At 42.5% G+C, this 16823-nt stretch overlaps 1 protein-coding gene across 2 annotated transcripts in view; it reads left to right on the forward strand.

Annotated features, from left to right (window-relative positions):
* ttc13 (tetratricopeptide repeat domain 13) overlaps positions 1-16802 on the forward strand; it is a 20123-nt gene extending 3321 nt beyond the window's left edge. The window contains exons 3-23 of one of the 2 annotated variants that reach the window (XM_034899686.1): positions 1948-2023; positions 2122-2192; positions 2741-2806; positions 3191-3283; positions 4699-4815; positions 4894-5004; positions 6445-6527; positions 6678-6819; positions 7108-7282; positions 7477-7633; positions 8119-8249; positions 8337-8469; positions 9702-9794; positions 10272-10355; positions 10748-10832; positions 11139-11248; positions 12387-12522; positions 14203-14282; positions 14966-15044; positions 15814-15893; positions 16307-16802. In XM_034899686.1, the coding sequence (XP_034755577.1) occupies positions 1948-2023; positions 2122-2192; positions 2741-2806; positions 3191-3283; positions 4699-4815; positions 4894-5004; positions 6445-6527; positions 6678-6819; positions 7108-7282; positions 7477-7633; positions 8119-8249; positions 8337-8469; positions 9702-9794; positions 10272-10355; positions 10748-10832; positions 11139-11248; positions 12387-12522; positions 14203-14282; positions 14966-15044; positions 15814-15893; positions 16307-16421 (2217 nt within the window). In that variant the 3' untranslated portion in view covers positions 16422-16802. The remainder of the gene's footprint in view (positions 1-1947; positions 2024-2121; positions 2193-2740; positions 2807-3190; positions 3284-4698; positions 4816-4893; positions 5005-6444; positions 6528-6677; positions 6820-7107; positions 7283-7476; positions 7634-8118; positions 8250-8336; positions 8470-9701; positions 9795-10271; positions 10356-10747; positions 10833-11138; positions 11249-12386; positions 12523-14202; positions 14283-14965; positions 15045-15813; positions 15894-16306) is intronic. The other variant, XM_034899687.1, reaches the window with a different exon arrangement.
* Positions 16803-16823: the final 21 nt, after the last annotated feature.

A 16823-nucleotide genomic window follows, 5' to 3' on the forward strand; every position in this document is an offset into this window, starting at 1 on the left:
TGGGTGTGGGTGTGGGTGTGGGTGTGGGTGTGGGGTGTGTGTGTGGGTGTGGGGTGTGTGTGTGTGACGAGCTCTCCGGTCTTTCATGTCTTATTGTTTGGTATTGATTAATTTATTCTAATGTATTAATGAAACATGACACCATGCTCATGTTTCACTTTCATACTCATTCCTCCATTCATGGCTCGGACACAATGAGCCAGGGCTGTAGTCAAGACCACCTTTGTCAAGACCGAGTCCAAAGAGGTTTGAGTCTAAGACAAGACCGAGTCCAAAGAGGTTTGAGTCTAAGACAAGACCGAGTCCAAAGAGTTTTGAGTCTAAGACAAGACCGAGTCCAAAGAGGTTTGAGTCTAAGACAAGGCAGAGTCCAGGACAGATTAAAGGTCTTATGCATGACAGTATCAAGACAATCATTCTGGGTTTCACTGTCCCACCTATATTAGTATCAACATAATAAAGACACCTGGACTCGGTCCAGACCAGAAGCCCAAAAGCCATATTGGGCAAGACCAGTGGCCGAGACCGAGACAAGTCCAAGTCAAAATACTAGCGAGTCCGAGACCATACAAATATGGTCTGGAGTCCGGACTCGAGTCCAAGACTCTGACTCTCAACTACAGCCCTGGAATGAGCCAAAAACAAACAGTTAGGACTCCTAGAGTATCGCTTCCTCTCGGATGAAAACAACTTACTGCGATGATTTCAAAGATATTCATCAGCGTAGTAATTCATTACCAAACTGACAATGTGGTCTTTGCACTTGTAACCACACAGAGACGTCAGACTGCTGCGATCACACACACCTTTACATCTCTGCTGCTGCAGTTTCATCCCTGCAGAAGCCTGACAAGTGGAATAAAACTGCAATGTGCACATCTTAACCTTGTGCCTTATAATGCAGGGATTAGAGGGACAGGCTGAGCTTAGCAGTATGTGTCTTGTCAGGTGTCTTGTTTTGGCAAACCAGCATGCTGCCACGGCAACATTTGCATGCAAATTAGCATCCTGTAATGTGTGTCACACTGCAAATACACAGAAAACACAATGGAGCACTGTGAGAAGGAGGAAAAGATGCAAAACACTGAATATACATTGTTCCAAAGGTAAAGAACCTCTATATTTTAGAGGATTTTATTGTGTTTTTTGGGGCTTTGTTGCTCAGTTTGTCCTTGAGAGATGCTGGAAAGCTTGTTAAAACGCCGGTTTATCTTACCAAAAATCAGGGCTGTAGTACTTGAGTCCGGTCCTGGACTCAAGTATGGACTCAAGACCGTTTTTCTATGGTCTCGGACTTGTCTCAGCCACTGCTCTTGCCAGACATGGCTTCTGGTCCGGACCGAGTCCAGGTGTCTTTGTTATGTTGGTGGTAATATTGGAGGGACAGTGAAACCCAAAGTGATTGTTTTGATACTGTCATGTATAAGACCTTTATTCTGTCCTCGACTCGGTCCTGACTTGGACTCAAACCTTTTTGGATTTCGTCTTGTCTTGTAATCAAACCTCTTTGGACTCGGTCTTCTTGGACTCGAACCTCTTTGGACTCGGTCTTGTCTTGGACTCGAACCTCTTTGGACTCGGTCTTGACTTGGACTCGACTAGTCCTGGTCTGGGACTTGTCTTGGACTCGACTAGTCCTGGTCTGGGACTTGTCTTGGACTCGACTAGTCCTGGTCTTGGACTTGTCTTGGACTAAGGTGGTCTTGACTACAGCCCTGCCAAAAATGTTCCTGACAAATACTTTAATTTACAGCATTTTGTTCTGCTTTAGACAAATCTGTTAAATATGTTAAATGTTTTTGGCAAAGTGTCTCAAACTTTCAAAGAAATGGAAAAAGTCATATTATGTGTTTCTCTATTCAGTAACTGCTTTCACACAGGAAACCACTTTTTTGGGGGGGTTTGTATGTAAGTCCCTCTTTTCACCTGTTCGTGTTGTTTTCCCAGAATCAGGCTAAGCTGTTTATAGAACAGAAGAAAATCCCCTTCCCCGTCGAAAACCACAACACGAACGAAGAACTCGGTAAGTTTGCACGTTGTTCTAAATACACACCCTGTTTATTCTGGATGGACGTGGCTATTTCCTGGTTATTCACCATTTCATTTGTTCCGTCATTGCAGCTATAGGCTACGTTCTGATAGGCAACGGCCTTTATGATGAAGCCATCAAACACTACTCACTCCTACTGCAGGTGTGTTTGCAACTGGAGACGCAGATATTCACTCTCTATATATGTTTTTAACATAAAATGAGAGATTTTGCTATTTTGTAAGCCCGACCGATATATCTTTTAAATATTCATTCATCAGATAAACGAATATTTAAAAAAGTAAAAATGGACTGACAACCATGTTATTATCATTTTTTCGTTCAAAGGACTTTACGTTACATATCTTAAGTTTGTTTTTTTATACATTTTATACATCAGAACTTTAATGTTCTGTTGTGAGAGTAAAACAAATTATGTTCATACTATTTTAGTGAGAACTCATAAATAACTACAAATAACAAATGTTGGGGAAATCTCTTTATGTCATGTAACGCGTTTCTGGATTATAAAAAAAAATATTGGGTTTTTAAATAACCAAATATTTGTATCGGTAGAGGCCTTAAAAATCCTTTATCGGTCGGGTTCTTGTATTTTGTCATCCTCTACATCCCTTCAACCTAATAACACAACTGTCTTTCTTTGTGTTAAGCCGCTAATGTGATGCTAACGTGTTGTATGTGTGATCGTAGGGCGACCCAGAGCTGGTCAGCGCCATCTATGGGAGAGGGATAGCGTACGGGAAGAAAAGTCTACAGGTGAGTGAAAGATGGGGAATACAGGTGCACGTTTTCCCTTTATAACCCACCATTTCTTTTCTTTATACTGTGTTATGTTGTCCTTTTTCTATTGTCTTAAGGACCACTAAGGTCTATATATATTAGAGACTTCAGATACAGTATTAGGGACCACTAAGGTCTATATAAAGAGACTTCAGATACAGTATTAGGGACCACTAAGGTCTATATAAAGAGACTTCAGATCCAGTGTTAGGGACCACTAAGGTCTATATAAAGAGACTTCAGATACAGTATTAGGGACCACTCAGGTCTATATAAAAGCATCCAAAGATCACCATGTCATGGGACCTTTTTAAAGGTTATGGCAACATAATGCCCCCCCTCTTGTGGTCTCCTTTCCAGGATATAAAGAACGCTGACTTGGCATTGTACGAGCTCAACAGAGTCATCTCCCTGGAGCCGAGCTGGCCGGAGGTCTACGAACAGAGAGCAGAGGTGACGCCCCGACTCAGTACACAGAGAGGAGGTCTTTATCATGGTTGGGCCTCTGATGCTCCTTCAACAAAAACATGACATTTTATGTTTTTAAAGAAGATTCAAAGTGCTTTTAAGCACTTAAAAGACTTCAGCTCTCTTCAACAATAGATCAAAGATCATGTAGCTGATTACAGTTCCCTTCTGGTTTCTCTACTGTTTATAACTAATTATTAGTCTCTACTATATCTGATCCATGTTTAGCTGTCTGATCAGCATCGATAGCTTCTTGCAGTCAGAAGTTGTAGTGTGGCAAAAACGTACGGATACAGTATGTTCACCATGTTTCTAGATTGCGTTCGGATGTGAAAGGAGAAGGAGGCAGTCGTAGTTTAAGAGGCTGTTTGAGATGGTAAATTACAATATGGCAAATTAGTGCAGTTGTAAAATTGAGGACATCAACTGTAGAAGTTGTGTAAATGTTACCAGTGTCGTTTAGGGCGGGGCGATATGGAGAAAATCTAAAATCATGATATTTTTGGACATATCTCTCAATATCAATACTGCAACGATATTGTAGTGTTGACTATTGGTGCTTTCACAAAATATGTAAAAATTAGATTTTGGATAAATGATCATCAGTAACATGGATATGATGACTAAGTACTAAATAGAACAGCTACAACAGTCTGGCGAGTTCAGGAAATGACATCACATTACTGTGGTGCAGCCTTTAAAACCAGAAGAAGACACTTGTGCAATATTACGACATCCAAAATCTAAGACGATATCTGGTCTCATATCACGATATCGATGTAATATCGACATGTTGCCCAGCTGTAGCGTCGGTGTTGATTTAACCTCTGATGAGAACACAAGAAACAGAAAAACACACATATTGTTATAAAGTTGGGAATATTGCGTGACTGAACATACAGTACACGCTGTTGTTGTGTACAGCACTAGCCGGTAATGTCTACATGTGAGTTGATACTTCACCAGCAGACTTCACACCGCAAGTTTGAACAAAAAAAGGTCTTCTCACTGAGGTTTCGCTCTTTTTTTTTTTTGTGGATGTGCTGTTTCTTGTTTGTGAGCCTTGAACAAGCCAACTTGAACACATCTCTGGTGTAGTCAGTCTGCATGCACGTCACACAAAAGTAGTTACACAACTCTGTCTGTCGGATTAGACTTTTGAGTCTACCTTAAAATCCTATTCTTCAAGACCCTAGCTGTTATTCTTTTAAACTATAATGTTTAGATATACTCCCTCCACCTTTTCCTGCAGAACTACAGGCTATAGTCTCCTGCACGCTGAGTATCAACCAGCTGTACTTCAGTGTGATTTGCTAAAAACCAAAAAAAGAAGGATCCTAAACCTATCTCCAGCTGTAATAATCAAACCAGCCTTGTCGTCCCTGCGTGTGCATCCTCAGATCCTGTCTCCGCTGGGTCGTATCAGCGAGGCTCTAGGGGATCTGACCAAAGCCATCCAGCTGCAGCCCTCAGCCCGGCTCTACAGGCACAGAGGAACGCTGCTCTTCATTTCTGAGGTTTGCTTATCAAATGGTACAGTACGTGGATGCCTTCACGCCTCCGTATGCTGACCCTGTTCCTTGCCTTCCCACCAGGACTACGTGGCAGCTATGGAGGACTTCCAGCAGTCTTTGGAGCTGAAGAAGAATCAGCCCATCGCCATGCTGTATAAAGGCCTCACCTTCTTCCACAGAGGCATGCTCAAGGTAAGGCGATCACTAGCTCCCAAGTGGTTTGTTTCTCAGCTAACGTGGTAATTTTGTGTACGTTTCAAATTCTTTTGGTAGCACAAACACCCCACTATTGGTTTTTTACTTCCTAAAAGCTACTCTAGTGCAAAATCAGCACTTTTTGGGCTTTCCATCTCCTTTTGTTACATCATGACCTTTCAACATCAGAAGAGGCCTTTGTTTAAACTGCTGTAGCCAGTGTCCTCTTGGTGCTAGAAACATAACATCACACAACATCTTTGGGTGCATAGATCTGGGTAAAAACAACTTTAAACCAATCGACTCCTTTTTAGAAAATCTGTGTGTTTTTCGGGGGATTATAGCATTAAAAAGTCTTTATTATATCATGTTCACAGCATGCATAATTAAAACAAAGGGGAAACGTTGAAATGAGAGAAAGAGATTTACATACAAGATCAACAAGGACATGCACCAGGCCAAAGCTCATGGTGTTGCATGCTTATTGAATGTGCAAACCTATGTGCAACTTTTGAATTAATGTGTGAGCAGCTGCAAGGAGTGCTTGGTTTGTTTTTAAATGTTCACATATGATGCTTTCGATCACAAGTGGATCAAAAGCCATTGCGCAGTGCACCATGAGGACATTCTCTTAGATTCGGCTCTCTAAAGATAAAACATGGCTTAACTCGTCTTGTAGTCTGTCTAGGCCTAGTTGTTGATGTTAGATTGAGTGGCGTGCAGAGCAGAGCAATGTCTGCAGCTGTTTAATCTGCAGGTTTTCAGCTGCAAGGCTAGTCTGCACAGCTCCTTCAGTTGCTGTGTTTTATCCAGTCACGTGTGTGTATGGGGCTTTTTTGCTTGGCACTTCTGCTAACCCTTTGGTTTACCAACATCCTGGGGGAAACCCTGTGCAGCTGCACAGAGACAACACTCGAATATAATAAAGATCAAATAAATAAATGAAATGTTGACGCTCCGATACAGTTGGTCCTCTCATGATTGAGAGTCTGAATGTCCTGTTTCATGATAGTGGAGTCTGGTGCAGCTAGTCCTCGTGGAAACAAAGTCAACGTTGCACAATCTGCTTTTTATCAGTTAACTGCGACTGTGAGGTTTTTCTGTGAGAAAGGAAAATAGTGTCAATATTCCCTTTGTCTGTTGCCCACTTCCTTGTTCATTGCATAAAAACAAGGGATTACATAAAGACATGTTGTTGTTGTTTTTTACACTAGCGTTCTTAGATACTGCTGTGTAGAAAGAGTTTGCAGTGTACCATGTTTGAGTCACACTGTGAGGATGTTTTTGAGCAACAATATGCAGAAACAATCGGGATATGTATCTGGTGCAAGGTCTGAACCATCTGCTCAGTCCCAGTTCTGGTCATCTTCCCTTTTTCAGTTTCCTGTTATCTCGTGTGTCGTCCCTCTGAAACGTTGTTGTGCTTTCTGTCATCAGGAAGCCATTGAGACATTCAAAGAGGCGCTGAAGTTAAAGCCTGATTTCATCGATGCCTATAAGAGCCTCGGACAGGCCTACAGGTACTCCCATTCTGTGGTATTCACTGGTGATTTCACATGTTTAATTTCTTTTTTCTTTACCCTACGGAAGTAGGAGTTCCTACCTTTCCCTCCGGCTTCTCTAACTACGTGCACTTTTGCTCTCTTGGTATCTCTTCTTCCTCTTTCCAGAGAGCTGGGGGATTTTGAGTCAGCGATGGAGAGCTTCCAGAAAGCCCTCATGTTGAACCAGAACCACATCCAGTCTCTCCAGCTCCGAGGCATGATGCTGTACCACCACGGCTCGCTGCAGGAGGCCATAGGCAACTTCAAGGTGGGGGAATCCATAGTTGGATTAAAAAGATCGGTCCTTTCTCTTAGGCTGTGTCATTTCACACAGTCCTAACTTGTATATTTGTTCCGTAATACAGCATTTTTACTCCCTGTATTAGGGACTTACGTAAACCAGCGGTGGCATCCACAAGTCCATTACCCAAACCTCTATAATCCCTTCAACTGTGTCCATTAACTGCATGTCCAGCAAAGTGTTTTCAGTCCAACCCTCTTCCCTTGTTCTATTTTTGACCCCTTTTGAATTTCTCTCCTCCTATTGGTCCTCCAGAGGTGTCTTCAGTTGGAGCCCTACAACGAGGTGTGTCAGTACATGAAGGGGCTGAGCCACGTGGCGATGGGGCAGTTCTACGAGGGCATCAAAGCTCAGACTAAAGTCATGTTAAACGACCCTCTGCTCGGTCAGAAGGCCAGCTCCGAATACCTCAAAGTGAAATACCTGAGAGGTGGGTGTCCCTGCATGCACACGGGAAATCTATCTGAGATTTTCATGCCAGATTTTGCATTTATGATTAGATTTGTGATTTTTTTTGTTTCTTATAACTGGGAAAATTTGGTTCTAGAAATAAATCTGTATAAGTCATTTTATATAATCTCTTTTTCTCTCTTCCTGCTTTGCCACACCTTTTTTTTCCACCAGAGTACTCTCGCTATCTGCACTCCCACCTTGACATCCCAGTAGCAGAGTACAATGTGGACCAGGACTTACCGGGGAACTTTAAAAACCACTGGGCCAAGAACCTGCCTTTTCTAATAGAAGACTATGAGGAGCAGCCCGGCCTGCAGCCGCATATAAAGTAGGTTTGATGGGTCCGCTACAGCCGATTCACACCTGTAAGCTTTAATGATATGTCGTAGTTTGTCCTTTTCCTGCAAATATTGCACGGAGATCAAACCAAAACTGCAGTTATTGTTGTCAATATGAGTTGGTATAATAATATCCTTTTATTCATGGAGCATGTTATAGCCAGTGCAAGGTAAGGCAAGAGAAGCCCAGAGCTGAGGAAGAGTGTTTTTTGGTTGAAAGTTAACACCTGCCATCTTTTCTATAAGGCATGAAAGCTGCAGTGTTCTTCAGGCAGGCAGATTGACCTAGAACTAGCTAGAAAAAGCTGATATTGAACGTTTTTATGCCAACGTCAGCAAACTTTTTCTTTTGTTTTACAAAGACATTTCAGAAGGTTGACAGGTAGCCATGGCACAGTCCAAAAACAAAGCTTACTCTTCATGAAAGCTTTGATGAAGTGCATCCCCCATGTCTTCCTGTGTTTGTGGTTTGCAGGGACGTGCTGCCGCAGAACTTTGACAGCTACAGCAGTGACGTTCAGAAGCTGATCTGCACAGCCGACCACCTGGGGGCGCTAATGCAATACGACACTCCCGGTTTCTTACCCAACAGAAGAATACACAGAGGTACCACTGAGGAAGCTTCAGTTCATGCAGATACTTTAAGTGTCAACAACAGCAGAAAAAACCAGAGTTGTTTTTGTATTTTTTCAGCCATGGGGTTAGCGACCCTGGAGGTGATGCAGGCCATGCATCGAACATGGAGCAACTCCAAAGTGCGAGTCAACGGCAAGACCAGGCAAATGCAGTGGAGAGACATGTTCGACATAGCTGTTAAATGGAGGAGGTGAGAACCTTTAAAAAAAAAAAGAAAATTAAATAAAAGCAACTAAACACCCTCTTTTAGCTTGAGTAAACCCCCTATACCTGGATGTACAGTACACAGTATGTCAGGGGTGGGGGGTGAACATGATGTACTGTAATTCAAAGACGATGTGAACAATTTTTCACATTTTTACAACCGGTGTCTTCGAGGATTATTAAGCTCTATTTACTGAAAGAGAGACGCAGCAGGGACCCCCTACTACATATATTGTTGTATATAAACATTAAGTTGCATATGAAACTGGGCTTACAATAATGTGTTGGGAAGTCTAAAGTCTTTACTTATCTTGATAGTTAGTTGTTGGCATCTTTTTTATAAATCATGTTTTAACATGATAGGCTGATTTATATTTGCTAATAATACGTTGGATTTAAGGTAATGAATTTGGAGTTGCCCCTCCAACACAATTGAATTGAATGTTTAGTCATTTTAGTTTTGGAAAGTCTTTCAAAACATTAACAATAATTTGTAGGCCCCCCTGCTTTAAATCTGATGACCCCCCTAGGGGTCCTGGACCCCCTTGTTGAAGATCTCTGGTCTAGAGGACAACATTCCTGGATGTTCTCTGGAAAAAGGCAAACAATCTGTGTAGTACTAAACTCTATCAACAGTGATCAATTGAAGGTGTAATGCAGTGTATCTAGACATAATTTATTGACTCAAAAGGTGGATTTAGTGGTGAGTCCCTCTTAAAGTATCCAAATGTTTAGGTTTGGTAGATGAGGAAAAACAAGAACCCAAACGGCTAAAAATGTATCGTAGAGAGAGAGAAATGAAGTCAGAAGCAACTGTGGAATCCTAATCATCTCCAGGAAATGACCCTAAAACACGCAGGAATTAAAGGAAGAAGAAGAAGAAGAAGACAGATGTTGATACATGAGACAGTAGCCACCATGTTGTTATGTGTTAATGGTCTGGAAAAAGTCTAGAAGCTCATATTCAACTTTGTCCTTATGTGTTCACCAGAAAAGTTAAATGAAAGCACAGAGAACCGAGACGTCGGTCACTAAAATCTCTAAACCGCTATATTCCAATCCCTTCCCATCATGCTTTGCTGACATCTTACATTTAACTAAACAAATGCAGACACAGAAAATGTCTAATTTGAGTTACGTTTCCACCAATAAAAGCTGCTGGTCCTTAGCTGATTGGATTTACAGTGTTGAGAGACTAAAGTGTTCCTGTGTTCGTAGGATCGCTGATCCAGACCAGCCAGTCCTGTGGTTAGACCAGATGCCCGCCAGGAGTCTGAGTCGAGGCTTCAACAATCACATCAATCTCATCAGGTAACAGCTATGTTATGTTAGGTTAGCGTTAGCTGCCTGGAAGGCGACGTGGGGGGGCAAAACACACCATCAAGCCCCGAAGACCTTGTCAGGCGGTCTCGTGAGTACCCTGGGCTCCTTGAGTTTCCATGTGTCCTTGCTTTGGGGTTCTTCTGTGTAATACAGTCTGGCCGCTAGCTCACCCAGTGAGAGCGTGCCCCCCATGTAGGCTGAGGCCTTTGCGGCGGCCCTGGTTTGAATCAGACCTGCGCCCCTTTCTCATCCCCCCATCTCTCTCCCACCTTAACTGTCGATCCTCTGTCACTCTGGGGAAACAAGGGGGGGAAACCCCACAAATAATCTATTAAATATGTAAAAAGAAATTCTTTGCAATACAACCCAGTTTCTTCAGGTTTGAATCCACTGTAGCCTCGAGCATTTCTTCTTCATACAAAAGAAGCTTTTTTATTTCCTTTCTTTTCTTTCTTTTGTACCCAGGGGACAGATTATCAACATCCGATACCTGGCCTACTTTGACAACATCCTCGACTTCATTAAAGACAGAATACTGGTGTATCATGGGTAAGGATCCCCTAAACTTAATCCGGTTCTTTCTTTAAATAACCCATCTTAATATTCCACACACTGGCTGATTTGCTGCGCTATTTTAAATTATTTTCTCCTTTTATATCCTTTGCATTCATTGAAAAGCTCACTTGAATTAAAGAATTTTAAAACACCTGACTACCATCAGCATGTCCCTCCTAAATTATGCATTATGTAAATATGCTTTCTTGTTGTATGCTGCCTGCAAATCATTATGAAATGAAAGATGTTTTCCTTTTGCATGAGAGTATTGAGGAAGTGTCTTATTATGAAAACCATTTAAATTAAAATGTACTCTTCATCCGTTTCCTCACTCTTCTGTTGTCTTGCTGCTTCTTTAACTATCGGCTTCCTGTTTTGCGTCTCAGGGCGTACAACCCCAGAGGACTGGTAGAGGTCCGCCAGGCTCTCGAAAATGTGAATAAAGTAGAAGATCTGCTTCCTATAATGAAGGTAAGGACGAAAAGCGGGAAGATTAGGCAACAGGGAAGTAAACGGAGAGATAAAGATGACGTGTGCTTTCTTATTTTTAATCGTGTCAAATTGTCCTCATCAGCAGGAAATAAGTACGTCTACCTTGAGTTTAGAGTATTTTGTCAACCGAGTACAAAAAAAGCATGACATTCAACTTGTTCATCAGAGACCTCTGAAGCAGCGCAGCATGTCGCCGTTTTTTCAGTTTTAGGTCTTTTTTATGTCTTGACTCCGTTCAGCAGTGAAAACCCCGGATGGTTGTTCTGTGTGTTTTATTCCCTGAAGCAGTTCAATAGTAAAACTAGAGATGGCTTCACGGTCAACTCCAAGGTGCCGAGCATGAAGGATCTTGGAAAAGAGTACGACGGTTTTACCATCACCATCACCGGAGACAGGTACGAGGGAATGGCGGTCTGTCGTTTTGTCCTTCTTTTTTTTTTTTTTGCAGTATATACGCGGTGTCAACCCAGAGCTGGGTGACTCCAAAATCCAATATCACGTCTTTTTTGTTAAACAAAATTCATCGATGTCGATATTGCGTCGATATTGTAGACTTGTAGGTTGACTATTGGTGCTTTCCCAAAATCTTAACACAATGAGAGTTTGGATAAATACTCATCAGTCTTTCAAATTGGCTTTGGCCCTCTGGAAGACGTGGAGTCACCAAAGAACCACAACAGAAGTCCTGCTTAAAGAAGGAAGGTGCGTTCGGATCCTTGGCGACCGGATACGGCTCAACAGTTGACTCTAACCAGCGTTGCTCTGGTTGGTTGGAGCGCTATCCTATTGCGTGCAGAGGGGATTTGAAGGACAACTGTTTGTCCCGCCCCTCGGATTGAGCCCAGCCAATGGGGAGTTCCCAGACCCAACATCTGGATGTGGGTGTGGCTTGTCAGACTAGTGGATATGATGACTAAGTGTTTAAAGGCAACAATAAAAATAAAAAAATAGCTCTAAATGACATCAATTTACTGTAATGTGGCGTTCAAAACCAGGACATGTGTCATATGACGATATTACAAAATCCAAATATTGTGATGATAGCTTTATATATCAATGTCGGCATCATGTCTATATTTTCCCAGCTCTGTCAGCCAATCAGTTTTTAAACAGAGACGAACACTAAGATGGGTTATAATTTACAAGTAAAATCAAGTGCTAACATTTTGTCCCCATTTGGAAATAAAGTGAGAATAAAATAACTTTTCTTCAATAGCAATGGAATTAAATACTGTATGTGAACATTTATGAATAATAAAATGAAGTGCATGGAGTTTCTAACGGGTACAGCAGAGTTAAAGAACAGTTAGATATGTAAACGTTTGCAGGTATTTTAAAACTCATTATTACAGCAGGCGATCACGAGAGGAAATTAAAGTGATTTAATTAATAATAATATCTACTTTTTTGTTGATGCCCAGTGGGGAAATTACAATTTACTCTCTGCCGACCCAACTCCCTGCGGACTGAGCTGCTGCCCCCCCACCCTGCCAATCCTAATCCCCATATGTGGACTTGTTTTGTGTATTTTAGGGTGGGCAACATGTTGTTCTCAGTGGAGACTCAGACCACAGAGGAGCGGACGCAGCAGTACCAGTCGGAGATAGAGTCCCTCTACAAAGACCTGACCGCCAAAGGAAAGGCGTTGATGCTGTCCACCGAGCTGGGGGTAAGACGCGTCTCTGCCGGTCCCCGGAGGACGGGGGTTGCTTCTTGGACACGACTTTGGCATCTCAGACATTGTAGAAAGCAGATGCATGTTCAGTACAATGATGCTTAAGATGACATGAAACATAAAGTTTGTGGACAGTTTTAAACATTATCTTGAGTAGGAGAACCAACAGTTGGCAGCAGGGTCTGCAGATCATTATTATTATTATTATTATTATTATTATTATTATTATTATTATTTAAATACCAGGATGTTGGTCTCAGGGCTTTAAACAGCACGAGCGAACATGCGGTTACCCCGGTTGTACTGGGGTGGAGTACTGGGGTGGAGTACTGGGGTACTGGGGTGGAGTACTGGGGTGGAGTACTGGGGTACTGGGGTGGAGTACTGGGGTACTGGGGTGGAGTACTGAGGGTGGAGTACTGGGGTACTGGGGTGGAGTACTGAGGGTGGAGTACTGGGGTACTGGGGTGGAGTACTGGGGTACTGGGGTGGAGTACTGGGGTGGAGGAGATCTCTCTGCAAATCAGATGTAGAAGAAGGCGGTAGAGCCAAAAAGACAAAATGTGCTCTGGTTCCAGCTTCCCAAATGTGAGAAATGCTGCTGTTTGGATTTCAGGCTTGAAACAGAGAAAACAAGACATTTCAAGATGTCGCCTTGGGTTTAAAGAAAAAGAGATTTCATATGTTGGATATGTAGCGGCATGTTATGAACAGTACATTGATTATAAGGCGAAATGAATTTTGAGTGTCAGCCTGTGTTGCAGTTGTATCTCTCACAAACAGATGGTTTTAATTTGAGTAATTGATCTTTTAAATTGTTCTGCCTGCATGGGTCATTGTAGCAGGAGATGGTCAGATGAAGAATGACTAGAAACGTCAACAGGAAAATAGTGAAGTGGGCTTTAAACGTGTTAAATATTTCATCTTAACATCGTCGGTCAGCACAGCCGTTTACTCAATAATTAACACATTTTGCAATTCCAATTCTCTCCTTTTCCAGCAAAGCGACATTGTCCCAGATTCCAGCGTTCTTTTCTAGGGAGGTGATTTAATTAATTCTCTGGAGAATATCACTTATTTTACAAATTCATCTCTTTGGCGCCCAGATAGCTCAGTTGGTAGAGTGGGCGCCCGTATATAGAGGTTTACTCCTCGACCCCGACCTGCGGCCCTATGCTGCATGTCATCCCCCCTTCTCTCTCTCCCCATCCATGTCTTCAGCTGTCCTGTCAAAGTAAAGGCCTAAATGCCCAAAACTAATCTTTAAAAAAAAAGAGTGTATTCTCCAGCGGGTTGCAGTAGACTTTCACACAGTGAAAAACAGAGAAAAACATTTAGAAATGTCATGAAGCTGTAAAAGAAGCTTTATGACTAAATAAAAAAAAAAGTCTCTTCATGGTTCAGTTCCTCTTATTCAGCTTTCTGTTGTTGTTCCTTGATTTATAGCCTGATAGCTGTGAACCATGCCCCTAATGTTGAGGTCATTGACTGATCTGAAGCAGATACCTGGAACAATGGGACTGTCTCCTTTGTGTTACGTCTGCAGCCGTCTGTCCTCTCACCCTGCTGCGATCCACTGACAACCAAGACCGCACATAGTGGACTACATGAGGAAACTCTTGCTCCCGGCCCTTTTGTGACTTTACATCTGTACTCTGACTTTTGTTCCTTCAGGATGCCGACGCCGTGTGTAACCTGATCCTCTCCTTGGTTTATTACTTCTGCAACCTCATGCCCCTCTCCAGAGGATCCAGGTAAACTCTCAGGGTCACCTCGGGGTCATGAACAAAGTCTTGATAGTTTTAAACCGGTCTCGGTTTTCCTACGTCAATGCAACGCTACCTCCATAGCTCATTGTCCTATTAATCCGTGGTGTCGTAGTTCTTTTTTTCACTAGTCCAAATATAATGTTGACTGCAGATGTAAATTAGCCTGTTGCTAACTCTGGGACAATGCATCCAATGGTAACATAGTACAATGGTATGTAGTCCCTAGTTAATAAATAAAAAAATAAAAGAAACTACAAATGAGACCAACATGCATCTTCTATTGCAGTCGATCATCTTTCGTGATATTGGCGCGAGTCTCTTTCAGATTATACCACAGACATAAAACTGATTTTATTCTTCAGCTATGGGGAAGTTTAGCGATAAAAAACTGATTTTAGGGCTTAGTGGATGTTTTGATAAAGGTCTCATATTTCCTTTTATAATGGTCTTAACCTGCAGAAACTCTGTATTTTACGCCGACACGGCCTGCAGGGGTTACGTTTAATATTTAAAAAAGAATATTAGACAAAACCTGCTGGTCTGCTGTAGGTCTTAGCACTCCACATGCTTGAGCTTGATTAAGAAGAGCATGTTCTACCTTTTCCGCGTGCTGCAGAGCAGGTCTGAGCTGGGACTGTGTGTAAGAGGGTTGTCCTGCTTCTCCTCAGTGTGGTGGCCTACTCTGTCGTGATGGGGGCGCTGATGGCCAGTGGGAAGGAGGTCATCGGCAGGATCCCCAAAGGAAAGGTAAACAGAAGCCACGTTTCAGACATGCACCGCCACCTCTTACTACGTCCCAGCGTGTAATATTTCCATTATGACTTGTAATGACTTGACAAAACACCTTCAACATTGCACAAGTCTAAAAAAGGGCGTTTTAATTTAAATGACAGTACCTAAAAGACTAGCTGTGGATCAGTGACTCACATTCATTCCAGTCGATTGGAAGAAAAAGCTTGGCTTACATTTCCATGTTCCCATGTTGAACCTGGCAAGCAGACACATTGCTCCACAGACGAGGCCGAGAGAAGATATCTGGTCCTCATAATGTCCCAGTTTGTGTCTGCTTGACTAAAATAATGTCTGGTGATTTATGGATCATAACGAATGAATAAAATAAAACGAGAGAAGAGACAAATAACAAAGACTGTCCATGTGATGAGCTTAATTGCAGACATTTTGCTGCTGGTGAGGACTTGTGTTTAAAGAGATTTGTTTGTTTTTTTATGATTTTTATAGGCCTTCAGAAAAAGCAAAAATTAGGGAGGAAAGTGAGGGTTATGAGCCAGACATACATACATACATACATACATACATACATACTGTATATCTTTATTAAAGAAAAGCTCTGATATACGTATACATACATACACACATAGTATATCATTATTGTAGAAAAGCAAAATGCTTGCTTAGCAGGAAGCAAGGTAAAAAAATGTGTTTTCAAATGTATTTGACACTGGACATGCATCACAGTATGTGTCCTCTGAACTGTGTTTGTTTAATATCGTCCCAGCTGGTGGACTTTGAGTCCATGACCACACCCAGTCCCGACATCTTCAGTAAAACAGCAAAGCACTGGATGAATCTCAAAAGGTAAGAAGATAAAAACCCTTTCCTTTGTTTTAATACATCATTATTATATAGTATTTCCTGTATTTGCCAAGTACATTTCCACATACGAGGAATGCCTCCTCTGCATTTAACACCTCCTAACTAATCAGGACCAGTAGGCAGCCATAGTCCGCTGCCCCGGGACCAGGTCCAGTTGTAAGGCCAGTGCCTACGTCAGGAGTTAACTAGCATGTCTTTATGGTGGGAGGAAGGCGGAGCGGCCGGAGGAAACCCCACGGAGCACAGGGAGACCTGCAGACTCCCCCCAGAAGGGTCCGGACCGGTCCTCAGCAGGGCGGACCTCTGATCCCCCCCCCCCGTGCCCCCCAACCGTTGTTTCTGTTTTTCCTCTTCATGGCAGAGACTTTTTATTTTTACTTTTACTTTCTCAACAGTTTACCAGGTTGGTACCAGAGTCTTCCGTCTGTAGCGGAGACCTTCCCGTCCACCAGGACGATGATCGAGGTCCTCAACACAGACTCGTCTTCACGCTGTCCCAAGAAGTCCTAACACAGCTTGTAAACCGGAGACAAGTGTGTTTATTTAAAGTCTTAATAACGGAGCTTCTACACAGGACAGGACCGAGGTGGCGTCTCCTCCTGCAACCCAAACTACACTGGACTCAGTTCTCCAGAAGCATCTCCGCTTCCATGCTTACATTTTCCATTCATAGTGATACTTGAGACATTTGGGACGCAGGTCTCATGGTCCCGGCTAGAACTGAAGGGGATATTACAAATTCAAAACATTAGTTTAAAGAGGCTTTTCATCTGTGAAGACGTGACCATTGTTTTGGTATCATTCGTCCTGCTCTGTTCTCTGTCATCCTCCTTCACACACAACTCCTAAAGATGTGGTAGGCAGTTTATTTTGGCGTTGTTGGGGGAGGGAGAGGGGGGGGGGGGGGGGGGG

Source organism: Etheostoma cragini, chromosome 18 (assembly GCF_013103735.1).
Source record: "Etheostoma cragini isolate CJK2018 chromosome 18, CSU_Ecrag_1.0, whole genome shotgun sequence".
NCBI classification, from domain to species: domain Eukaryota; kingdom Metazoa; phylum Chordata; class Actinopteri; order Perciformes; family Percidae; genus Etheostoma; species Etheostoma cragini.